The sequence below is a fragment of the Lycorma delicatula genome, chromosome 6, assembly GCF_047948215.1.
Source record: "Lycorma delicatula isolate Av1 chromosome 6, ASM4794821v1, whole genome shotgun sequence".
Taxonomy (NCBI): domain Eukaryota; kingdom Metazoa; phylum Arthropoda; class Insecta; order Hemiptera; family Fulgoridae; genus Lycorma; species Lycorma delicatula.
The window spans coordinates 133,450,100-133,477,784 of NC_134460.1; the positions used below are offsets into that span (position 1 = coordinate 133,450,100).

At 29.7% G+C, this 27,685-nt stretch overlaps 1 protein-coding gene across 3 annotated transcripts; it reads right to left on the reverse strand.

The window, feature by feature from the left end:
- Positions 1 to 1,499: 1,499 nt before the first annotated feature.
- On the reverse strand, positions 1,500 to 27,179 carry LOC142326245 (uncharacterized). 3 transcript variants are annotated; one of them, XR_012756732.1, is made up of 6 exons: positions 26,990 to 27,179; positions 24,563 to 24,722; positions 21,699 to 21,749; positions 5,249 to 5,413; positions 3,340 to 3,390; positions 1,500 to 1,673 (listed from the first exon to the last, which is right to left on the reverse strand). XR_012756732.1 is itself a non-coding variant. In XM_075368556.1 (4 exons), exons 1-3 carry the CDS (start codon positions 9,894 to 9,896, stop codon positions 3,360 to 3,362), a joined length of 321 nt encoding a protein of 106 aa, XP_075224671.1. In that variant the 5' UTR covers positions 9,897 to 9,969; the 3' UTR covers positions 1,500 to 1,673; positions 3,340 to 3,359. The 3 variants fall into 3 exon arrangements, 1 of the variants encoding a protein (XP_075224671.1); XR_012756731.1 differs by lacking the exon at positions 21,699 to 21,749 and having other exon boundaries at positions 26,990 to 27,167; XM_075368556.1 differs by lacking the exons at positions 21,699 to 21,749; positions 24,563 to 24,722; positions 26,990 to 27,179 and adding an exon at positions 9,772 to 9,969.
- Between the last annotated feature and the right edge of the window lie 506 nt (positions 27,180 to 27,685).

Sequence of the window (27,685 nt, forward strand, 5' to 3'; positions counted from 1 at the left end):
TAATGAATTTTGTGATTATAATAAAGAATAATGTTGTGACATAATTTAATTATGCACATATACAGGCTGTATTGGTTTTTAACTAAAAATTTCTTGCAAAATAGTTTGTTGCTGAACATTTGAACCATCAGTTCAAATACATTTATTTTAATTTGTTGCTTCCCTTCTGGTAAAAGATCCACTGTTAATGATGGGCATCATAAAGAACACAGTTAATTATGGGAATCAGGCAGATTGGATGCCTACTGTCTGAAGCTATGAAGCTATTACCTTGATGCTCTCCTTCGGGTGTATTGTTTCTTTGGCTTTAAATCTTGCTATGGCTAACATTCTCCCTTATACTTGATCACTTCCCCTGGTGGTGTTCAGTTGATTCTTTTTTTTTTTTTTTTTTTTTTTTTTTTTTTTTTTTTTGACTCTCAAACCTCATCTGTTTTATTAGATTAAGGTACCACATTCCAAGTTTAATAGATAAAAAAAAGTGTGGAATGGTTGGTAGTTGTTTTTTTTTTCACAACTGAACATGCTCCAGCATATCAGAAGTAAATGTGCTCAGATTTACTTAGATAGGTATGAAATAAGGTAGTATGAAACACATAGAGTATTCATATTAACTGGTGTTAAGATAATGTGTCTGTAATATAATGTGTGCATGTAACATTGGATTTATTGTGCACAGAGTATGATTATTTGTCATTGTTTGGTTGGTTTTAATATTGTAATGATTTTCCTTGAGTATTATTTCTGATAAATCTGTTATGAAAAAAAGTGTCACTTTAATAAAAATCAGGAAACACTTAATAGTATCGTAAATATATTTTAATCGGATTAACATTCAAATTGAATTGTTCATTTTATTTTATTTAACAAGGTTTTTAAAAATATTTTATTTTCTGATAAAAATGAGGAAATTGTTCACTAGTATGAGTTTGTTACAAAATATTCCCCAGGAGATTATCTGATATGAATGAATTAAATCTTTTGTATAAAATTGATTATGAAGTATTTTTTACTTTAGTTTTGTTTAGTAAATAAAAATAAATGTATCCATTCTGCTGATAAGTTACTTTTAATTTTTTATTGTTACTTGTATCTTAACTGGACAAGACATGTTATAAGAAATTATAAAATATTACTGATGATACCCTTCCCTCTCAATGTTTCTTAATACAATTTAATGAAATTTCTGTGAAAGTAAATTTTTATTATATGAATAATAATTTTATTATTAATTTTTTTACATATAATTTGTATTTTAATTACTCTGACAGATTCCATTATTGTAGGGTAAAATGGCCTTTGTATTAATAGTAATTGTTTCATATTTATTACATTGTCTATTTAATTTTTGGTTTTGTGGTTTTATTTTTGCTTTCTCTTTTTTTTGTCTTTCAACTTATAAAAATAATAAATACAAACACACTTGAATTCAACACGATGAATTTTTTTATATTTTCTTTGGTTTAAACTTTAAACCTATATAAAATAATGAAAACATATCTTAATCAGATAATTTTATTATATCACAATGTAATTTTTATAATGAAATACATTTTATATCCAGAAACTAATGAAAATGGAATTGTAAATTATCAGAATACTTCATTTTACTCATGTTGAAGTATTTTTGTTTCATAAATCAGTTTTTACCTCTTGTGGTGTGTTGTATCTTGCTGAAAAAAAAAAATTTTAAAGTTACTGTATTTGAACTAATTTGTAACAATAATAGAACCTTAAATAAATTTATTATTAGCAATTACCTTCAACATCTTTCAAATCTCTATCTCATTGTGAAGTCCTACTTCATTATTTGCTATTGAATGAGGCTCACAGAAAATTGTTGGTGACTAAATAGACTGTAAAAACTAAACCCAGGAACAAAAACGTAGCGTTCTGAACTAAGTTATAATCAGCAAGGAGGAGGATTACCCTTTATTTATACACAATTACCTCTCCTCAACTAGTTGTGGTTAAAAGGATTCGGCTTTCAATGAATGGATTTATACTCATCAAAAACAGGAATAATACTTATTTATATCATACCTCCTTCAGGAAGGTATGTTATAATACCTACCAACATATTAATATATTACTTAACACCCTATCAGATTTCATGCTTTTTTTTTCCTTTCTTTGTATTTTAACATTTCGAGAAAATATTTTGAATTTTCCAAAGAGTGTGAAATTTTTCTAGTGAAATCAGTAAAAATTTTAAGTGCTTTGCATGAATGAGTATCTCATATTAAAATTTTATCTTATCATTCACAGAGTTTTATTAAATGTTTCAAGCACATTCTACATGACAGTTTTATGAACTTTTTGTTATGTGTTTGATTGTATATGCTGAAAATACAGATTTTTTGTTTTAAGTTTTTCTCTGGTATGATTGAGCTTAAGTACTTCTATCATAAGTAATTAATTAAGCTTGTGTGTATATATAATTATAATAATTATTATAGCAGTAATAATAATAATTCACAGAACATTTGTAGAATCTTCGTTAAAAGGTGTATAAAGTTTCAGTAGAATCTGTGGAGGATTGGGCGAGTCATACTAAATCAAAACCATATACCTCTTCGTGGGACATATATACACATACATACACAGAACTTAGCAAATGAAAATGTATTGTGCTCTTGCAAATAAATTACTTTTAACATTTTATGTTTAATAAGTTTGGTCAGATTTAAATTTAAGAGTAGTTTTAATAGAAACTTTCCAACTTAAAAAGTAAAAATTACTTCGAGACTGTTCGAGTTTTGACAATTTCTGTTTTACATCTCAACTGGAACGAGTTCAACTGTTTTTTTAAAACCAGTTTACACCTCATTTCTCCTTCATGTATAACTTCTAGCTAAGGGAACACCTCTATCAGGTTTCATATTTTCTTTTTCAAATTTCTTTTAGTTTTAACTTCATTCTTGGAGTGCTTTTTTTAACTTTTGACATATTTCCTAATTAGTATTAGACACCAGTTTTTTGCTAGGTAAAATGGCTGGTTTGAAAAAAGTTCCTACCACAAAATGATTATATGTTTGACTATTATCAAGTCACACTTTGGTATGGTCCATGGAAGTTATTATAACATGAATAAGGTATTCATTTGAAAATATTTTATTAAGCTTTGCATATGCCCGATATATTAATAATTGTCCTACATATTTATAGCTTAAACAACGATGATTATATCGCTCATAAAAAAAATTATCGGTGTCACATAACACAATCCTTAATTTTATGATTTGAAATAATTACAGTAAAGTTCTTATTTACGTAATCTTAACTTATCATTGTTGCATTACTATAACTGGAAATGCTACGTAATGATATATCACTTACTGTGTATGATTTATTCCTTGTCATTGTATATTTCCAAAGACGGTTAGCCCCCTGAAAAAAGAATTAGTAATATTAAAGTATTATATGATTATCAGTTATTATTTTAAGTTTCTTTTCTAGTTTTTCATTCCAAGTCTCTTACTTACATTTTCTTAAGAAAATAGTCACAAATTTCGTACAGCAATACATAGGACTTCTGTATATCTACCTTAATATAACCAACATATAACATATTACAGTTGGTAAGCGAATAATAATATGCTATTAGTTTTACTTTGATAACAAAGTTAATTTTTGGTATTGCACTACCTGATTTCTTACTGTCTTTGTGGTAATATATCTTGCAGAAGCATGATCGTATTTTCGGTTGGCGGTATTTTTTACTTTCTGAAAGAAAACAATTTCTTGCAGCATATTCTGATGGATACAAAATATTTAATTAATTTTTCTACTTAATTATTGAGTGAGCAACATGAAACCGAACTAAGGCGGCTGGGAATGCAGTTAAATTTTAATACCTTCAACCCTCCTAATTCTAACACTGCTAAGTTGTCTGCGTTACTACTGTCGTCTATTATTGTCAGTTGTAATCTGTTCTTACTTCAGAGTCGTAGAGTTTCATTCTTTGGAATTGTGATTTTCTAAAATTCCTTATTCGATCAAAGAAGAGTATGCGCAGAGTAATTTCCGGATGCCATATCTCAGCAAAGAGCGTCAGTAATAGAAACAGCATCGCATATTCGATTTCGTTAAAATTTAACGTGAAACACGGTCGGTTTCAAACGCAAAACAAAACAGGGGACGTCCCGTTAAGACTCCATTGGCCGCACCCGATATTCAAAAAAAAATTTCTACTGGTGAGAAAGATACTTTACAACAGAAAAGTGGTCTAAAATTTAAATCTTGTAAGAGTCTTCATGATTTAAATTTGAAACGTGTTAATAATTGCGACTGATCAAAAACATTGCTGATGCAGTTAGAGTAATCAAAAATATAAACCCGATGGTGGATTTCATTTCAAACAAGGTATGTTAATTCGCAATATACCAGCACACTGGTTGTGAAAATCTTACAGTGGGGAAAATTTTTTTTTTACCTTTTTCTGAGTATAGAAGTGTATTATATAATTTTTTTTTTTTAATTTAATGCTCAGTTAGCAGTCGATGGTGAAAAGAATACTACTTCTTCCAGCAAGAAGGAACAAGTGTCACACATCAAATGTTTTCCTTGTAATCCATTAATCCATTTTTTACAGAAGAACGAAATGTCAATGTGTTGTCCGGGTTTATTGAGTTGCTATAGTTTCCTTTGGAACAATTTGAACGTTAGCGTTTATGAATTAAATCCCTATCTATCACGAACTAAAAGCGAACATTCACCAACAAATATATGGCATTATCAACATCGCTTTACGTCAGATAACTCTCAATATGATCACTGGATCTCAAAAGAATCACTGCTGCACATTCTCTCCCTTCGAACTTCTTTTATAAAAGTATGCCAAATGTATAATTTTTTCTACTGTAAATGTGGAATTTATATTACGTTTTCATTTATTCATTTCATTCATAAACGTTACATTTCGCAACTGTATCTAGCCTGGTGCAGTTTGGTTTTAAGTTGCTCACCATGTACATTTAGGTTGAACGTTGTATATTTTTTTTATAAATTCTGAATTTTAATACAAAAGGGTGTACACTTTTGTATTTTTGGGAAAGCTCATTCTGTAACTTTCTTTATTGGAATTGAAACTGTATGTTTTAATGGAAAATACACAAGGTAATATATAAGATGAAGACATTACCACTCGGCCACACAGAGATCGATAATTTAGATTATAAGAGATTGACACTTTTAAGTATTAATTTCTTTACATTTTTCAGTAATGTATTTTGTTGTTATTATTTACCTCGGATATATTAATCCGTTGCCGGGAGGTCCAGTGTATGTTCCCTCAATTCTTTGTTTACCATACGCAGATTGAAATGAAAGGTTGCTTTGCATCTGTTGTTGGATATATTGCTGTTGTGGCATAGGTACTAGATATTGTGGCTGGTTATACCATATCGGATACCTGCAAAAGCATATGAAAAAAAAAAAAAAAACATGATTTTTATTATTTTTTTTAAAATAATTACATTTTTTTTTTTTTAATTTTCTTAAGTCACAATGTAAAGTTTCTTTTTCAAAGTAAATGAAGATATAATAATTTTTTTTTATTTTTGCTTAAACATTAAATTTTCGTATGGTTTACGGCGTCTTATGTCTTAGGAATTCACCTCAGAAAAAAATCACCTTAGCACTTTCTTTCCTTCCGCATTAACATCGTGCAGATTTTTTCACCGTTGGACTCATCTTTTAATTGTGTATTTAAGAAAGAATAATAACGTCATTAATTATACAGAAATTTCCTCACAGCCATATACCACATAGCTTCTGTTAATTAGTCGACATTTAAAAGATTTTAACTGTAAATGTTAGTTATGAATAAATTCAGCATTACATCTAATTTCATATTTTGTTTTTTAACTTCACGATATTGACGGTCTGTATGCAAAAGCATCATAGTATGTAAAAAACATGATAAAGCGTACAATGTCGACCAGACTGCAAAATGTTTTACCCAAATTGTAAGTTCCCCTTTTTCCTTTCCTTCAAGAATGAAGAAGAGGGAACGAGCCCAGCAGCCACCAACAGCATAACAGCATCCTGTTTTTTCCGTGACATATAGGTATAATTGTGTACTAAATATTTTATTACCATATTTTTCTTACTTTGATCCAGAAAGTTTTTAGCATTTGTTCTTCCCGTTTATTTTTATTTTTTGTAAGGGAATAGCGGGTATCAATTACTACGCTTATTAGCGCTTGTTTCGAGGTTGAATTTTTGCACACTGAAAAAAAAGCGACCAAGTCAAAAAACCAGTGTTGTCAAACATATTATCCAAGCTCGGGACCGTCATTTCCCATACTCCGCAGAAGGAACTCCTGAGGTAAACTGTTTCTCGGTCGGTTGACATAAGTTTAAGTGCCGAAGTTGTTGTTTCCCGCCCGGACATGTGCGATAATGTAATTGCGCGGAAATTGGGTTGGATTTTTTCCAGGGCCCTTTTATTGTTATTTGGACTCTTACTCTGTATAAGAGTCTAATTATCTCGATTTCTTTGTCTTTGTTTATATGATTTTTTTTCTTTCCTTGTTCAGAAATAGCATTCTTCTTTGAAGCTAAAACAGGAGTCCTTAAAAGCCTATAACGCCAAAACCGAATCTCTTAATCAATTCGCTAAACCTAATAAAGGTATTTACTGTTTTTTTTTTTTTTTTTTTTTTGTCTTCAGTCATTTGACTGGTTTGATGCAGCTCTCCAAGATTCCCTATCTAGTGCTAGTCGTTTCATTTCAGTATACCCTCTACATCCTACATCCCCAACAATTTGTTTTACATACTCCAAACGTGGCCTGCCTACACAATTTTTCCCTTCTACCTGTCCTTCCAATATTAAAGCGACTATTCCAGGATGCCTTAGTATGTGGCCTATAAGTCTGTCTCTTCTTTTAACTATATTTTTCCAAATGCTACTTTCTTCATCTATTTGCCGCAATACCTCTTCATTTGTCACTTTATCCACCCATCTGATTTTTAACATTCTCCTATAGCACCACATTTCAAAAGCTTCTAATCTTTTCTTCTCAGATACTCCGATCGTCCAAGTTTCACTTCCATATAAAGCGACACTACAAACATACACTTTCAAAAATCTTTTCCTGACATTTAAATTAATTTTTGATGTAAACAAATTATATTTCTTACTGAAGGCTCGTTTAGCTTGTGCTATTCGGCATTTTATATCGCTCCTGCTTCGTCCATCTTTAGTAATTTTACTTCCCAAATAACAAAATTCTTCTACCTCCATAATCTTTTCTCCTCCTATTTTCACATTCAGCGGTCCATCTTTGTTATTTCTACTACATTTCATTACTTTTGTTTTGTTCTTGTTTATTTTCATGCGATAGTTCTTGCGTAGGACTTCATCTATGCCGTTCATTGTTTCTTCTAAATCCTTTTTACCCTCGGCTAGAATTACTATATCATCAGCAAATCGTAGCATCTTTATCTTTTCACCTTGTACTGTTACTCCGAATCTAAATTGTTCTTTAACATCATTAACTGCTAGCTCCATGTAAAGATTAAAAAGTAACGGAGACAGGGAACACTCCTCCACTCTCCTCTCAATTCTTCTGTATAGAATTCTAGTTAAGATTTTTGATGCATGACTAGTTAAACTAATTGTTCTGTATTCTTCACATTTATCTGCCCCTGCTTTTTTGGTATAATTACTATAACACTTTTTTTGAAGTCTGACGGAAATTCCCCTTTTTCATAAATATTACACACCAGTTTGTATAATCTATCAATCGCTTCCTCACCTGCACTGCGCAGTAATTCTACAGGTATTCCGTCTTTCCAGGAGCCTTTCTGCCATTTAAATCTTTTAATGCTCTCTTAAATTCAGATCTCAGTATTGTTTCTCCCATTTCATCCTCCTCAACTTCCTCTTCTTCCTCTATAAAACCATTTTCTAATTCATTTCCTCCGTATAACTCTTCAATATATTCCACCCATCTATCGACTTTACCTTTCGTATTATATATAGGTGTACCATCTTTGTTTAACACATTATTAGATTTTAATTTATGTACCCCAAAATTTTCCTTAACTTTCCTGTATGCTCTGTCTATTTTACCAATGTTCATTTCTCTTTCCACTTCTAAACACTTTTCTTTAATCCACTCTTCTTCCGCCAGTTTGCACTTCCTGTTTATAGCATTTCTTAATTGCTGATAGTTCCTTTTACTTTCTTCATCACTAGCATTCTTATATTTTCTACGTTCATCCATCAGCTGCAATATATTGTCTGAAACCCAAGGTTTTCTACCAGTTCTCTTTATTCCGCCTAAGTTTGCTTCTGCTGATTTAAGAATTTCCTTTTTAACATTCTCCCATTCTTCTTCTACATTTTCTACCTTATCTTTTTTACTCAGACCTCTTGCGATGTCCTCCTCAAAAATCTTCTTTACCTCCTCTTCCTCAAGCTTCTCTAAATTCCACCGATTCATCTTTTCTTCATCTTTTCGACACCTTTTCTTCAGGTTTTTAAACCCCAATCTACATTTCATTATCACCAAATTATGGTCGCTATCAATGTCTGCTCCAGGGTAAGTTTTGCAGTCCACGAGTTGATTTCTAAATCTTTGCTTAACTATGATATAATCTATCTGATACCTTGCAGTATCGCCTGGCTTTTTCCAAGTGTATATTCTTCTATTATGATTTTTAAAGTGGGTGTTGGCAATTACTAAATTATACTTCGTGCAAAACTCTACAAGTCGGTCCCCTCTTTCATTCCTTTTGCCCAGCCCGTATTCACCCACTATATTTCCTTCCTTGCCTTCTCCAATGCTTGCATTCCAATCTCCAACTATTATTAAATTTTCATCTCCTTTTACGTGTTTAATTGCTTCATCAATCTCTTCGTATACACACTCTACCTCATCATCATCATGGGCGCTTGTAGGCATATAGACGTTAACAATCGTTGTCGGTTTAGGTTTTGATTTTATCCTTATTACAATGTCCTTATTTACTGTTATCTAATTTAAATTTCAAAACAATATATTTTCTCTTCCTTTCTATAGTGAAATTTCACGAATATATTACCTTTATGTCCTGTTAGTGAACTTGATTATTTATTTAGTTCTTAATATGCCTGTGATAGTTTCGATTTACATTCAGTATGTTTTCATTGCGTTTTTGTCAAATAGCAGATATTAGAACATTGGTTTGATGATAGAATGTTACCCTCAGAAACAATCAACACAAGTAATAATGTACCCTCCCAGCATTTTCTACAGTTTTTACTTTCATTTTTGTTATACCATTATGAATTTTCAGTTCAACTCAACCAAAATAATTGTTCTGTATATTCCTTAGGTGCTTCAACCAAAAAAAATTAGTGACTCCTGAAAAGGACACAACATTTTCCAGGGTAACAAATATCTCCTGTGAAACACTTACTAGGGAAAGTAAATTTCCCGTAATACTCTTCACAGTCAGTTGTAAATCAACATACTATGCTCATTGAAATGCATTTAATACTTAACCGTTGTAATTGGCATTTTTTGCTGTTCATCTTAGGGACTGATTGTAAATCATTACTGTTACTTATTAGTTCTATTTGATAATGGTTTACGTGTGTTGCACCGTAAGAATGATTTGACCGTTAATGTAAAGCATTCTAAATAATGTACCAGGGAATACTGTTTATTACACAGTGCCTTCATTCGGTAGAAAAACAAAAGTATTATTGTTATTAACAATAAGATTAGTTGCTTTATCGTTAACTGTTATACTGTAAAACACATTATTACTTTACCCGTAATTCTGTGGTGTAGTTCTGAATTGTAAATACTCTTGTCCGAATCCGCTACATGATCCATTTGAAGGAATAAAGTAAATAACAAGCAACAAGCTGAAAATGACTCGCGTAAGTTTTATCATTTTTAAGGTGTGTTGTTATTTCATCATATTAGTCGGTTGTTATACCTTCAGTAAGAGTTTAATTTTAATATATTATCATTTTCTTTGCAGTTCGGTGAATATAAAAGAATTATTCTGGTAGTAATTTTATAAACATATTCATGCTGGTGTTTAAACGTAAACATATTCAAATGATATTTCTTTGAAGTATTTATTTTTAGTCATTCGGGTGCATTTATTCATTTTAGTCTATTTCTTAATTAATTTATTATATACATTACGTTTGCAAGCATATTTATGGATTATAATGTACAGCTGTTAATTTAATATCTAAAATAGCAAGGATACATCGTTTAATATTTAAGTTTTGCTAGGTTTTAATAATGCAAAGCCAATTGTATTGTGTACATATATATTTCTCCTTGGAGTTTAAACTTAGAATTTTCGCCCAGTTTTTAAGAATGGAAGATGTACATGTTTTGAATTCGCTGAAGAGTACTTTAATCCATGATTGGTTTTGTGAATTTGTAATGGACCGGTTAGGAGGAGAATTCCAGATTAGATTTACAGGTAGAGCCTCCCCTCCCTCACCAATGAACACAAATACTGGGGATTAAAAATTTCTTCTAAAAAGATGTAATCAATTATCTGATGAGAATGCTCTCCTTCTAACAATCTAGATAACAAACATTTTTTTATCGACTGAGGATACCTAAGACCTATCCAAACATTCAAGTACTCCTCCTGCAAACAGTGGGCATCGATCTCTTCTACACTCCTTGGTAGGTCGGATATCTTTATTCTAAATAGGTACAATATATTACTGTTCAACGATTTTGCGTTGAATCAGCAAAAATTTTTACTCCCAACTAATTGCTATTCTTGACATTCAAAAAGTGTCTTATGGTTCAGATTTCGTTTAGGAAAAATATTGCACATCCTCAGAATTGCTCGCGTGCAGAAATATCTAACTAAACAATACAAACTGTGACCCACCGGGTTGGTCTAGTATTGAACGCGTCTTCACAAATTAGCTGATTTTGAAGTCGAGAGTCTAACGTTCAAATCCTAGTAAAGGTAGGTTACTTTTATACGAATTTGAATACTAGATCGTGTTCTTTGGTGGTTGGATTTCAATTAACCACACATCTCAGAAATGGTCGACCTGAGACTGTATAAGACTACACTTCACTTAAACTCATACATATCATCCTCTGAAGTAATAGTGATGGTGATTTCCAGAGGCTAAACAGGAAAAAATACAAACCGTAGAGTTACATCTCCCATGTAGAGTAATGTAAGTTATGGGAACATCTTAGATCTCTCAGATGGTATTTCAGCTGTAGAAAGTTTGTTATTAGCAGGTAGTTGAAGTAAATATGCACACGACGTTCTGGATTCACAAAGCAGGACTTCTGGACTTTTTTCAAAAGAGGAAACTGTTTATTGAGTGAAGCGTTTTTTATGATGGTATGGAATGTGAGTTAGAAGAAAGATTCTGTTGTTCCATGGTTCTTGAATGAGATTTCTGTGATATTTGTAAACCTAATTTCTTTTCAATGTCGATAGCTTGGTGATCGTGTTCAGTAGTAGACGATTTACAGTCAGGTTATATCGAGATAACTTACCGTCTTTTGTAAGTTCCTTGCACAACTATTACAAAACAGTGGCTCATGTTTGGTCCTGTAGTACCCCCTCGTTATTTCTTCCAGGTTCCTGGGATGCCGCAGCACAGTTTGGGAACCACAAATGTAAATTATTATAACAATCTGTTTATTTTATCTCATACTTCTTTCTTTTTCCTGTTTAGCCTCCGGGAATTACCGTTCAGATAATTCTTCAGAGGATGATATGTATGAGTATAAATGAAGTGTAGTCTTGTAGAGTCTCAGTTCGACGATTCCTGAGATGTGTGGTTAATTGAAACACAACCACCGAAGAACACCGGTATCCACATTCAAATCCTTGTAAAAATAACTGACTTTTCTAGGACTTGAACGCTGGAACTCTCGACTTCCAAATCAGCTGATTTGGGAAGACGCATTCATCACTAGACTAACCCGGTGGGTTATTTTATCACATACTATACAAATATTACTCTACGAGTATAATTATTTAAATAACTTTGCCATAAAAATTTGTTTTTTTTTGTTGATTGAATCATTTTCATTTTAATAATTAAAGCAGAAATTAAAAAAACCAATTTAAAAAAAAAATCAATAAGTGAAAAGGAATATCTGCACAACACAGTGTTTTTAACAATATAATTCTGTTACTTAAGTAATATTTTTATTAAAAGTTGAGAACGCTGGTACGCTCGTGTTCAGTGATTTTGTACGTTTTTAGAATTTTTATGTTAAGATAAAAAATGATTAAATTTCTCTGTTTTATAATAGACATGCAATTAGAAATAAAATTTTAAATCAATTCTTTCTTGTTTTTTTTTTTTCAATATGTTTCTCTTTTTTGTAAAGGAATTCAATGTTATACAGTGAACGTTCAATGAATGATAATGTTTATTGACCTAACCTTAATAAAAATTTAATTCAATATTGCAAATAGAATTTTCAGTTCTTTACTAAATCATAACCATTAATTTTTATGCGCTTTCCTTTACACGGTCTGTGTTTTTTTTTAAATGGTACATTATATTGAAAATAAAATATTTTCTTTGTGTTATCACACAAAATTTTTTTCTTTTTTTTTAACTGTTTGCAACGCCAACAATAATGGAGAATGTATATTTCCTCTCATTCAGTACGACTGTTATTTATTTTAATATATTTTATTAGTTAATTAAGTTATATAATTATTATATAATTATGTTTAAATTGTATATTAAAAAAATTAAAAGCGGTTTTGAATATAGATATTACATTGAACAGTGGTGGGTTAAGGTTTAGTTACCTTGGAAAAATTAAACGGTTTTGATAAGCGAAATATTTAGTTATATTTGGCTTATCAAAACCGTTTCATTTTTCTTTTTATATATCTTTTTCTTTCTTTGTCATGTTTAGTCTCCCGAAATTACCGTTCAGGTATTACTTTAGAGGATGATATGTATGACTGTAAATGAACTGTAGAGTCTCAGTTCGACCATTCCTGAGATGTGTGGTTAATTGAAACACAACCTCTAAAAAAACACCGGTATCCACGATCTAGTATTCAAATCCGTATAAAAGTAACTGCCTTTATTAGGACTTGAACGCTGGACTCTCGAATTCCAAATCAGCTGATTTGGGAAGACGCGTTCACCACTAGACCAACCCGGTGGGTTTCTTTTTATATTTCTGCTTTAATTTTATACTTACGCGGTTCCTTTCCTCCGAACTACTTGATCTGGCTCTAATAAAGAACGGATAACAATATATACTTGATATATTGCCAATATTGATGCGGTGTTTGGGTTTAAACTTATATAAATGTTTATGATTGCATGTTAATAACACTAATTTTTTATACTAATTTATATAAAGATAGTAAACAATTTTTTTACACTGTTTATTTACAGATTTAAAAAAGCAGTCATATGTATTTAAGCTGTATATTACGATGTTGTAATGAGAAAGTCTTGGCATTAGATTTTGCATCGCCTTAATTTAATCTGATGAGTTATCGTGTGCGATTCTATAAATAAAATGAAGTGTGAAATGGCACATTGATCTAAATTAGAAAGTTCGCCTTCTTTATTTACAGTATTTAATTTAACTTTCTATCGTTTCTTAGAAATGTATTTAAATTCTTGTTTCGCACTGTAAAGAATATATTATGTAGTTTTTTTAGCTCGCGATTCGTGAAATGTTTTGTTTGCTTTTTATGTGCACACATTATTTGGCCGTTGCCGCCGCTACAGGTTTTGTATGATCAGTTTGTCTATTATTGAATATTATTGAGAGGAAGACGCCTTGTATTTCCTGCCTGACGTTTGTCTTTGAATCCTTTTAGATTCTGAGAACGCACCCGTGACGCGTTATGTTGTAGTGGTAGTCGGAGTTCTTCCGTTTAACTGTCTTTCTTTTCGTGTTACTTGTCCTTTGCCAACAGGATGTAAATATTATATTCTTTATTCTTAAAGCATAATTTTAAAACATTCAGATAGTTTAAAAGTTATCGTATATTTTATTATAGTTGTTAATTCTACTTAATATCAGACGTTTTTTATTAAAGTTAAATGTATTTTTCTTGAAATGATTAACTAAGATTAATATTAACCTAATAACTATACATCATAGTTTTTCTTTATGTAAGAATAGTTATTTGAAGTGGTATGATTTCAGTCAAATTTTCTTCAGCCATGAAGAATATGTGAATAGAATTAAACGAATATAGTTACTAAAAATAATGCTGATAATTATTCCGTATTTAGATTAGATTAATGTTTTGGAAATCAAAAAAGCTTGATATATATATATAAAAATTGATAAGGTGAGAAAAATAGTGTGTGAAATAATAAAAAACATTCATCACACCTCGAGTGAAATGATACTTCTAATAATAATAATAATAATATCAATTAATATTTCGCGCCAATTCTTTCTATCTATATAGAAAGATATATATATATATCTATATTCGCAAGAAAATTACTTAACTAAAAATTATGATATTTATAATTATGATATTATGTGGACTTCTTCTTTCTTATAACCATTTCTTGGATCAAGATTAATCTCATCGCTGTGATCAATGCATAAGCGCATATGAAAAATACAAAATATAAAGTCAACCAACATAAAGTCAAATTGAGGTTGTGTTGTTTGTTGTCAACCTTAAATTGATCATAACTGAAGAACGATTCTACCAATCTTCACAAAAATTTCACAAGAAAATTTTTGTAGTAATCTTCAGATAGATTACTGTAGTAAGTTGTCTGAAGATTACTGCAGATATATCTAAGTTTAAATCTGATCTAGTAGTTTTGAAGATTTTCGAGCTACAAAATTTGGAATTTTACTGGAACAATTAAGCATATGTAGAGCATACGTAGATAAATTTCAATGAAATTTGTACATAGGCCTACACGTATATATATATATATATATATATATATATATATATATATATATATATATAAAAAAGGAAATTGCATTATATGTGAACGGTACTTTCGTACCGAACATACCTCAAAACATAAAGAAAATTCTATTTCACCCCCTTCCAAAATACTGTGCAACCGAATGTAATACCGTACTTTTCTTCAAAAAGTGGAATAAAAGAAATATATATTTATTATTGAATCGATGTTTTAATCTCAACTTTGATATTTAACCGTTTGTACAAAACAATCAATACAAGTGTCCCGTGTTTATGAAATTTATCAAACCAGAAATGGTTTTTCTACGCATTTAATAATTTTTCTATTCTGCGTACAATTAGAAAACAAATTAGCTAAAAAAAATAATGATAGTATTACATTATAAATTGTAGAATTATTAATCTTTTGGGTTAAAATATTTCAAAAAGATTATTATACGTAGAAAATAATAAATTTTGTAAATTAGGCTAAAACAAATAATAATAATTAACAAAAATTCAAACGATTAGAAGATATAATAAATCTAAAAACTAACCTCGGTTTTCATGAAATTAGATTTTTATTTATTATAGATACATATATTTTTTAATATACTTGTTTTCCGTTGATGCTCAGAAAACTTTATGATAAGTCAATGAAAAGGTTTATTTGTACTTTATTTATTATCGATATATTTTTTTAAAAAAATTTAAATGATCATTTAATAATTATATATAACTAATAATTTTAGATTTAGAATAATTACAAATTTTTCAACCGGTTATGATTCTAAAGTTGCATAAGTTCACCAACGGCTTGTTCTTATTGTACAAAAAAATGGGAGAGATATTGTGTATATGTTCTGACGTTAAATAATTAAATCAGAATATCAGTTCATACAATGCTACCAGGTGATTTGTAACGTGTCTTCCCAAATCAGCTGATTTGGAAGTCAAGAGTTCCAGCATTCAAGTCCTAGTAAAATCAGTTATTTTTACACGGATTTGAATACTAAATTGTCGATACCGGAGTTCTTTGATGGTTGGGTTTCAATTAACCACAATTCTCAGGAATGGTCGAACTGGGACTGTACAAGACAACACTTCATTTACAGTCATATATATCATCCTCATTCATCCTCTGAAGTATTATCTGAAAGGTAATTACCAGAAGCTAAACAGGAAAAAGAGAGAAAGAAGGTGATTTGTAATGATTTATTATGCTTTAGTAATTTTCTTTATGAATTTCATAGAATAAAGAATAATGTTTTGGCATAATTTAATCGTGCACATATACAGGCTGTATTGTTTCTTAACTAAAAATTTCTTGCAAAATAATTTGTTGCAAAACATTTGAACTATCAGTTCAAATATGTTTATTATCGATATGCTGCTTCCCTTCGTCATGAAAGACTCATGTTAATAATGAGCATCATAAAAATTATAGGAATCAGCCAGGTTGGATGCCTACTGCCTGAAGCTGTCAACTTGATGCACTACTTTGGGTGCATTTTGCTCAGCTTCAAGTCTTGCAATGGTTAAATCAACCCTTTACAACATTTATTGTTCCCTTATACTTCATCACTTTCCCTGGTGGTGTTCTGTGAATTCTTTTTTTTTAGTTGGAGACCCACTGGATCTGTGTTAAGAATTTGGGAACTTGTTTGAATGATGATTGGTTTTGTGGTACATTTGGCTCTATCAATAAACCTATTCAGGAACTCTAATTCTATGTGTTGTTTGTGTCAGATACCAGATCTTCCTGGTGGATAAAATTGGGCTCTGAATCCTTTCTAATATATATGATATTCACTTAACTAGCCATATTAAAGTGGTTGTAGGCAAACTAATGTGAGTTGTAAGTCTTAGTCATTCCTGGAAATGGTATAGTGACTCTCAAAACATATTTTTTTTTGCGTTTCAAGTTTAATAGATAAAAAAAAAAATGTAACAATGGTTTTCAGTTTTTTTCACAACATAACATCACTAAATTTATGAATACTTATATACATATGAAATAAGGTAGTAAAAACACATATTAGAGAGTACATATATTAGATAGAGATAAAGATAAGGGTGTGCCTATAACATTGCATGACCATTTATTTGTGCTCATAACATTATGTGATTTTTTTTATCATTGTTTAGTTAGTTTTAATATTGTAATCATTTTCATTGAGCATATCTTCTTTTTTTTGTGTAAAATTAATTATGAAATATTACTTACTTTAGTTTTATTTAGTAAAAAAAATATCAAGTGTACCATTTCAGCAGGTATTTTATTTTGAATCCTATTATTATTACTCATATCTTACTTGGACAAGATACATTATAAGAAGTTATAAAATATTACTGATGGTATACTTCCCTCTTTATTTTTCTTAATGTTCTACGTTTTACCTTTCTTGTATTATATTCTTTTAATGAAATTTTTGTGAAAGCTTTTATTATAATTAATCTTATAGATTACATTGTAGTAGATTAAAATGGCCTTCATAATAAGAGTAATTGTATCATATTTATCACATTCTCTATTTAATTTCCGGTTTTGTGGTTTTATTTTTGCTTTCACTTTTTTTTATCTTACAAGTTATAAAATTAATTAATATAAACACTCATTTAAATTCAACAAGAAGAATTATTTAATATTTAGTTTGGTTTAAGCCTTAAACGGATTTGAAATAATGAAAATGTATCTTAATCAGATGATTTAATTATATCGTAATGTTATTTTTATAAAGAAATAGATTTTATATCTAAGAACTAATGAAAACAGAATTGTGAATTAGCAGAATATTTCATTTCACTCTTGTTGAAGTATTTTTGTTTCATAAATCAGTTTTTACTTCTTGTAGTGGTTGTACCTTGCCGGGGAAAAAACATAAAAACATTTTATCGTTTCTAAACTAACTCGTGGCTATAATAGAATCTTTGATAAATTTTATTATTAGCAATTTCCTTCACCTTCTATTGAATTTTTATATCATTCTGAAGTTGTACCCTCTTTATGTTCTTTTGAATGAGACTCATTGAAAATTGTAGGTGGCTAGACATACTTTAAAAACTGACTGGGAAAAAAAAGAATAGTATTCTGAACTCGTGTTATAATCAGCATAGAGGAGAATTACCCTTTCTTTATATCCAATTATTTCTCCTAACTGGTAGTGCTCAAAAGTATTCTGCTTTCAATGAGAGGACTTCCACTCATCAAAAGCATTTTTATTAGTGGAAGTCAATATAACACCTATCAGTTTCCTGTTCATTTTCCAATCATAGACATCAATATGCGAATGTGCTTGTACACGATAAGTTTAATTGAAGTAAAATCTTCATCATTCATACAATATTGTTGTCAGCTATTCTTAACATAAATCATAAATAGCTTATCGAAAGTAGTGAGGTCTGAAACCAAAATTAATTGCCTGTATATAATTGTATTGTATTTATAATCCAGTTGTCCTTATAAGAATCAGTAGTAATTTTCTAGGCAGTATTTTGGACACAATTTTTTCTAGTCTTAACATGTAATTGTAAAAATTTATGAAATTGTATCAAAGAAAGGTCTTACAAAAAGAGTTATTAACGATTGTCTTTTATCATTGTATTTTTATGAGAAACTGTTCAAGAGCTGGTAATTTTCTGTCAGGGCAAATAACATTTGACAATAAGTGTTGGAACCTCCCCCATAAATTGTTGGGCAAACTATTCCAGTAAATGAATATCCAAAGTGATTATGGAATTTTTGGGGGATTTATTTTAAGAAAACTATTAACTTACTTAAACTATTAACATACTGGATGATTTAAGTCAAATACCAACATTACCATCATTCTCAATACTAGAATTATGAGCAAGGGTGTGTTATTTTAACTAAATATTTATAAATTCAACCTATGTATGTTTTAAGTACTGATTAAGCAAATGTGTTACGGTTTTGTCATTGTTTTCAACAGTCTAATTTCTTTTTACATCAGATTTTCTTTCACTTCTAGATTCAATGAACTGATTTCACCAAACTGTGGCAAGAAGGAAGAGGTTATTTTTAAGATTACATGATATTAATAAATATAAAGGTATTTATATACTTACGAGTATGTTTGTAGAGGTACTGCACATCACTGCATATCTCTCTTCAAACCAAGCATGTGAACTTGTTAAAATATCGTCAAGAAATTAATAAATCTGTTGACATAATAGCTTACATGCTATAATACTGACCATGTACTATTTTTAAATCTTCTATTGATGCTTGGATTTGTTATTAATACCTTATTATGTGATACTAATACGCGAGTAAGAATATTAATACATTACTATCTTCGCAACAAGTGTTCTAGCCAGTTGTTTTTACTCTAAATTTTGTAAAGTACGAGTAGTATTTAATTTTCAGTCTTCAGTTAAATAGATGCTTCACTTCTTATGTGATTTTTCTACAGAATTTTTTTCAAACCCAAATTTTATATCTTTCTAATTTTTCCTTTTTGTGAAATTGTTAGTAATTTTGTAATAGAATGGTAAATGCATTCGTAAAGAGAGTAGTTCTAAAGAAATACTTTTTTCAATATGAATCTCCTGATAGTATTAGATTAATGAATGTATTCCAGCTGTTTTATATAGGATTTAATGGTTAAGTTTTTATGGTTATTCAGAATATATATGCTCTCATTGACCATAGAGAACAGGTTTTTCACAGGCAAACTGAATTATCCATTTTTCAGATACTTGAACTTCTCTTTAGTTTTTACCTGTTTAACATATTACTTAAGATAACATCTTATTAGATTTCATGTTTCCTTCTTCCTTCCTTCTTTTCCCATTTACAGCTCAAGACAGTTTTTTGAACCTTCAAAACAGTGTGAAATTTTTCTAGTTTAGTCACTTAAAAATCTTGATATGAGTACATTGAATGAAGGAATATCTCGCATTAAAGTTTCATCATTCACACAGTTTTGTTAAATGTTTCAAGCATTGTTTATTATTTGAATGGAGACACGGAAAATTCAAGATTTTTTTACTTGAGTTCTCTGATATGAATTTTGAGCTTCTATCATATGTAAATAAGCTTCTGTGGTGTATATATATATATATATACCACAGAAGCTTGTATATAAAGCTATATATAAAGCTATATATATAGCTATATATAAAGCTATATATAAGCTTGTATATAAATATATAAAAAGAATTTTGTTATTTGTGTGTGTGTATATATATATACACACAAATAACAAAATTTTATTTATAAATAAAAGACAGTTGAAATAAATACATAATCAACATTTTATCCACATGAAGAAGAACTGGTCATTATATTTAATTATTCGGTGACAAACAAAACCAAACAAAACCAACATAAGATAATGATATCAAAACCAATCACAAAGTAATAAATAACTTAATTCCTAGTAATATTGAAATATTACTGTAATTAACGACTAGACAAAAATTAAATAAAAACAACAATAATACTGTGCATATAAGATTTCCATGAATCCCTATCCAATTCACTGAACATAAAGTATGATCAATATAACTTGATTATGACCTTAATATTGAAATTATAAATTTCAGAGCAACAGAACCCAGCAATATAAACACCACCTTGAATACAAGCACAGTGGCATACAACAAAACACACATACACATTTCATAAATTTACTCACATCCCCCCCCCCCCCACATGCTTATCCTATGTATTAAAATCTGCAACTAAACATCTCTAAGATCATGCATACCTAGTAAATCCTACCAGTCTTTTCCAATCTCTTCCATTAAATAGGGTAATTTATTTGTTACTCCGTTAAGACACTGTTATCCAATTTAGCTGTTCTTATATCCGCTAATATCGAGCTCCTCCGATAAAATGTGATGTATTCTCCCTCCATCCTGTTATATAACGTTCATAGCCACTGCCCGTCTTGCCTACCCAAATTCATATTTAATCTGTGTAGTTTACCCCGCGGTTTAATATCACCGACATTTCGTTGTTGTTAATTTACCAATAAATTAATTCCGATCTCTGAAAACAACATCCAGATATTTTCAATGAAGGTTTTTGTGTGATGTACAAAATTATTTTTTACAAACCTGTTATTCAAGTCATTAAAAATAATCTTATATGGTAACAATTGGTAAATATAGAAACAAAGTTTTTTAACATTGATACCACATAAGATTTTTTAATGATTTGTATAACAAGTTTGTAAAAAAAAAAAAAAAAAATTTTATTAAAAATTAAAATTTTTATCGATAATAAATTATTTTTAAAAATGTGTTTTCGTAAAAGATAAATTTTTCTGTATGAAAGATGAAAGAGTACGTTTCAATGGAATCACTTTTTGTAATAAATATTACGAAATAACGACCTTCCGCATGTGCCATCCATTTTTCTCTTTAATTTCTCTATGCATTCATTCACAACATTCAGCTTTACATTCCAATCACTCGCGCCATCCACGCCCTCGTTAAACTCACAGTTAAACCTTTTCACCATTAACTTCCACCCCTTAAACTATCTGATTTTTATTCGATAACTTTAATAGCAAGTTTACGATTAAATTTGTGTTGAAATTAAGTTTATGAAGGTTATTCTATTCTTTTGGAAATATTTATTAAGCTTTGCGTATGCCTGATATTATATTAATAATTATCCTATAGATTTATACAGCGATGATTATAACGCTAATTTAAAAAAAAATTTATCGGTGTACATTATACAATCCTAATTTTATGATTTGAAATAATTACAATAAAGTTCTTATTTACGGAATCTATCTCATCAGTATTACAATCCCATAATTGGTCACTTACTTTGTACGATTTATTTCTTTTCATTCTATATCTCCAGAGACGGATAGCCCACTGAAAAGAGAATTTAGTAATAATAAAATACGATATGATTATCAGTTAGTATTTTAATTTCCTTTTCTAGTTTTTATTTCAGAGTTTCTTGCTTACATTTTCAATTAAGAAAATAGTTACAGATTTTGTAGAGCATTACATAAGAGTTTTATATATCTATCATAGCCAGTCAGAAAGCATGTCACAGTTTGTAAGCAAATACTGTGCTTATTAAACGAATAATATATTGTTATTTATAGGACTTGAGTTCTATTTTGATAACAACCGTAATGTTTGGTATTACCTACATGATTTTTTTACTGCCTTTGTGGCACTATTCCTTGAAGAAGCATGATCGTATTTTCGGTCGGAGGTTTTTTTTTTATTTTCTGAAAGAAAATCAATTTCTTGTAGCATATTCTGATTGATACAAAACTTAAGTAATTTTTTTGCATAAATACTGGGTGAGCAACATAAAACCGAACCGAGCCGGCTGGAAATGCAGTTAATTTGAACGTCATCTTTATCCCTCCTACTTCTAGTACTGTTATTGGTTGTCTGTGTTACTACTTCCATCTATTTTTGTCATTTGTAAACTGTTGTTACTTCATTGTCGTGTAGTTTCATTCTTTGGAGTTGTGACTTTCTAAAATTCCGTATTTGATCGAGGAAGTAGCTGTACTTGCGGAAAAATTTCCGGATGTCATATCCCAGCAAGGAGTGTCAGTAATAGAAACAGCATACAGTGTTGCATATTCTATTTTGTTAAGAACTAGTGTGAAACATGGTCGGTTCAAATACAAAACGAAATTGGCAACCTGCCGTTAAGACTCGATAGGCCATTCTTTTTTTTAAAAAAAGAATTTCTGCCAGTGCAAAAAAAATGTCTTCTTATAGCAAAGTGTTCTATAGTTTACATTTTGCTGCAAGAATCTTCATGATTTAAATTTTAAACGTTTTAATAATTGAGACCGACTGATCAGAAACACTGGTAATAGATTTATACTGTTTAATAAGATAGATTCGATGCTGTATTTCAGGTCAAACATGGCATGGTTTCATTTATCTGGGCATGTTAATTCGCAATAGACAAGCATACTGTTTCTGGGAATTTTAAAATAGAGAAAATATTTTTTGACCGGACCAGAACAGAAGTGTATGAACAATTTTTTTAAATAATTTAATTCTCAGTTAGCTGATTGTGAAAATAGTACGGCTTCTTCCAAAAAGATGGAACAAGTGTCGTACATTAAACGATTAACTAGCAACCTATTACTCCGGCTTTTACAGAAGAACGAAATGTCAATAGAATTTCGGGTTTGTTTAGTTACTGTAGTTTCCTTTGAAGGATAGCGTTTATGAATCAAATCTCTATCTATTGTGAACTAAAGGCGAATATTCAACAAGAAATAGATGACATTGACAACGTCGTTTTGCGTCAGATGATTCTCGATATGATCACTGAACCACAAACGTCCATCGATGCAAATGGATCTCTTTTAGAATATCTTTTATATGTGTGTAAATATATGAATGTATATGTGTGTGGTAAATGTGTAAACGTTTTCTGATGTACATATGGTATTTAAATTACGTTTTCATTTTTTTATTTTATTCGTAAAAGTTACATTTCGCAATTGTGTCTGACCTGTAGTAGTTGGTACAAGATGAGCATCTTGTTCATTTGATATTAACGTTGTTTGTTTATTTTTTTATAAATTCTGAATTTTAATAGAAAAGGGTCGTACACTTTAGTATTTTTGAGAAGACTCGTTCTGTAACCTTCTTTATTGTAACTGTATATTTTAATGGAGAATATCACTACATTGGACCAGCCTTTTTTTTTTTGTGTATTTCGTTCATAACACGGACGTTTTAAAGAAAAGAAAACAAGCAATTGCAATGGTATAATGAAGATGAAGGTATTTTTTTAACATCGCTCTGGACGAATTGGAAATTATTAATAAAGATAAAACAAACAAACGTTCTAAAGAATATTTTTATTATTAACTATATAACAATTTAAGTTTTCTATTTATGAAGAAGTTATTTTCAAAAAAAAAAACCTGCAATATATCGCGATTTTTTTCACTTAGTGCTAATAATAATAATTATAGCCTTAAAATTTACTTCTCTTAGAGAATGCTGTGTTCTACCTTTTTTATCCAATTAAATATACGTTTTTAATATTTTTAAATGCTGATTAAATTTTCATATTTACAGTAACCATTATTTAAACATTTGTGACAAAATAATTAATCAGCCCTCTAAAACAATTTTTTAAAATTTATAACCCTACTACACCAAAAAGAACTATAGCATTAATAAATACTGATTTTCATTTGCGGGTTTGAAAGTAACAGAAGGCTTTCTTTTCAAGAACTCCGATTAATACATTTTATTATATGAAACAGCTTCAGTTTTACAGAAAGTAATTTTTTTCTGTATATGTGGATAAAATATAACTGTGTGTATACGTTGTTATATAACCTTTGCGATTATTGAAATGGTACCACTAAAACTTTTTTTGTAAATCATCACCGTCATTGATCTGTAAAATTGTTTATTTATATCCATCAAAATAATTATCTATCTGTAATAAATTTTTTATTAAATTCACCTCGTAAACTCAAGGATTGTGCTTGACTATATGATATATTATTTTAGCGTGTGAAAGCCTGACGAAAATTCGAATTCAGAACCCTCCGATCGAAAGATGAAGACATTGCCACTAGGCCATACAGAGATCGATAATTTAGATTATAAGTGATTGATCCTTTTAAGTATTAATTTCTTTACATTATTTAGATATGTAATTTGTTGTTATTTTTTACCTTGGATATGTTAATCCGTTGCCGGCAGGTCCAGTGTATGTTCCCTCAATTTTCTGTATACCGTTCCGAGATTAAAGTGAATAGTTTGTTTGCATCTGTTTTGGAGTATATCGGTGCTAGATATTGTACCGGGTAGTGTGAGTAACAGTAAAGATGATACCTACAAAAGTATATGAAAAAACAAGAAAAATATTATTTGTTTGAAGAAAATTAGAATTTTTAAGATTTATTTAAGTTACATTGTAAAATTTTATTTTTTCACAGTTAGTGAGAATGATAAATTTTTGTTTCTTCTTGAACAATAAATTTTCATATGTTTTACGGCGTCTTATTTGTTAGAAATTACCTTACGAAAAAATAACCTTAGCATTTTTTTCTTTCCTTCCGAATTATCTTCGTGTAGATTTTTTTACCGTTGTACTCATTTTTGAATTTGGTATTTAAGAAAAAAATAGTAACGTCATTAATTATGCGAAATTTCCTATCAATCATTTGCCATGTAGCTTTTATTAATGAGTCGACGTTTAAGATACTTTAATTGTAAATGTTAGTTATGAATGAATTGAGCTGAACAGCTGACTTCATGTTTTGTATACGATACTGGCGCCTGTTTGTATGATATTGGTATGTATAAACATTACAAACCATATAATCTAGACCAGGCAGCAAAAGTGGTTCTGTTAACTTTGTACTTGAGACAGGTAGTCGTAAGAATGGAACTACCAATTTTCTTATATGTATACGATGATTGTTTGATTTGTGTAAATCATTTCAGACCGTTCTACGAAAATTATTGCTCTATGCACAGTTTTTATTTTGTATGTAAAATTAATAGTATATGTGGTATTGACATTATATTTTTCCTTTCGTTGAAATAATTAATTGATATTTTACCTTATTTTGTAATAATAATAATAATATAATATAAATGTTGGTAAAAATTAAAATAAATGATCCATTAAAATAATTAAATTAAAAATTCGCTAGTGCTGAATACCGTGTGCATAAAATTCTGTAACGGTCTATTTATTTTAAGACAATTCTTATACTGTAGTATACGTCACAAAAAAATTTATCTTTGAATATTATCTTTAACGAAAGGCTTTTTTTTTATAAGCCAGTTATTTGGTAGGCAGTCCTTCTATCATACTGTTGAGGATGTATAATACAGTATACTACACCCGCAAATTAACGTGGTTTCACCTACTTAAACAGTATTACAAAGCCAAAGTGATGTATTCAAAAAATTTTCAGAATCCCATTTCTTCTTACTCCTGTTCATTCTGATTCACAAATATCAAATAAATTACTGTAATTTTATGTGGCTAATAACATAACAGGTTGTTCTGAAGACCCTTGTTTTCCATGACTTTATAGATATAGATTTCTTGTGTAATAAATATTTTAATACCATATTTTTTCTTACTTTGATCCAGAATTTTTTTATCATTTGTTCTTCCCTTTTTTTTGTAGGGAAGATAGTGGACATCGACTATTATGGCCATTAGCCCTTGTCCCAAGCTAAAACTTTACCATCCTGATAAAAAAAGCGACCAGATCAAAAGAACGTCTAGTCAAAACGATCATCTTCAAAATAGACTTGTCAGAATATTAAAACTTCCAACAGAAAACAAGGTCACAAGGGTGTATTTCAAAACATATAATCTATTTCTAAAGAAATGTGAAAATTATCAAAACGGGTGTAAATAGCCAGCCGTTATTAAAAACACTTCCATAAAATAAGTGCATCAGTATCATAGAAAACTTTATAAGAATTGCCGCCTACGTTATCTCATAGGTCTCTTACGTTGTCCGCATTCCGTTCAACGTCAGAAAAAACAATTCACAGTCATGCATCCCCCTCCGATGCACAGCTTGAGATCCTCATTTCCCATACTCCGCAAGGGAAACTTCTGAGCAAGATCGTTGTTTCGTCGGCTGACATAAGTGAAGTTGTTGTAGTGCCATGTCCCCGCCCGGATATGTGCGTTGATGTAACTGCATGGATGTGGGGTTGGATTTTATCTAGGGTTCTTTTTTTGTTATTTGGGACTTAGTATAAGAGTATAATTATCTTAAATACTTTATCTTTTATTTAATATATCATTTTTTCTTTTCTTGTTTAAAACATTATTCTTCTTTGAAGCTAAAGCAGGAATCCTTATAAACCTGTTAAAGCAAAAACGATAATCTTGTAATCGATTGGATAACCTTCATAAATTGATTGATTGTTATCTAATTTTTTTTTATTTACATGCAGTATGTTTTCAATGCGTTTTTGTAAAATGTTTGTCAAATAACATATATTAAATACTGTTTAATACACAGTGCCTTCATTCGTTAGAAAAAGAAAAGTATTTATAATATTAACCAAGATTAGTTGATTTATCATTAACAACTATACTGTAAAAGACGTTATTACTTTACCCGGAATACTGTGGTGTACTACTGTATTGTAAATACTCTTGTCTAAGTCTGCTACATGATCCTTTTGAAAATTTAAAATAGATAACCAGCAAAAAGCTGAAAATGACCCGAGTAAGTCTTATCATTTTTAAGGTGTGTTGTTATATCATCTTATTGGACGGTTTTAATAAGAGTATAATTTTAATAAATTATCATTTTCTATGCAGTTCAGTTAATACAAAAGAGTTATTCTGTTACTAATTTTATAATCTTATTCATGCCTGTGTTTTTAAACATAAACATATTCAAATGATGTTTCTTCGAAGTACGTATTCATCTTTTAATCATTCAAGTGCATCTATTCTTTTAAGTGCATTTCCTAATGAATCTATTATATGTATTTCGTTTATATACATATTTATAGACTTTAAAGTGCAACAGTTAATCTAATATTTAAATCGCGCGAATATAGATTTTAATATGTAAAATTTTTCTAGGTTTTAACAATACAAAGCCGATTGTATAGTATATTTTTCTCCTTGGGGTGTAAATATTGGATTAGATATACGTAGAATTATTGGCCCAGTTTTTAAAAAAGTGAGATGTATTGCAATTCAATAAAAATATGTCTTGAATTCGCTTGAAGTATACTTCAATTCAGGATTGGTTTTATGAAGTTGCAATGGACCGGGTAGGAGAGAGAATTCTGGATTACGT

Coding starts and splice junctions, on each gene's coding strand:
- LOC142326245 (XM_075368556.1), bottom strand. CDS start 9,896: ATGATAAAACTTACGCGAGTCATTTTCAGCTTGTTGCTTGTTATTTAC. Junction 5,414..9,771: donor ACTACACCACAGAATTACGG/GTAAAGTAATAA, acceptor ATGCTTTTGCAG/GTATCCGATATGGTATAACC. Junction 3,391..5,248: donor AACGGATTAATATATCCGAG/GTAAATAATAAC, acceptor TTCTTTTTTCAG/GGGGCTAACCGTCTTTGGAA.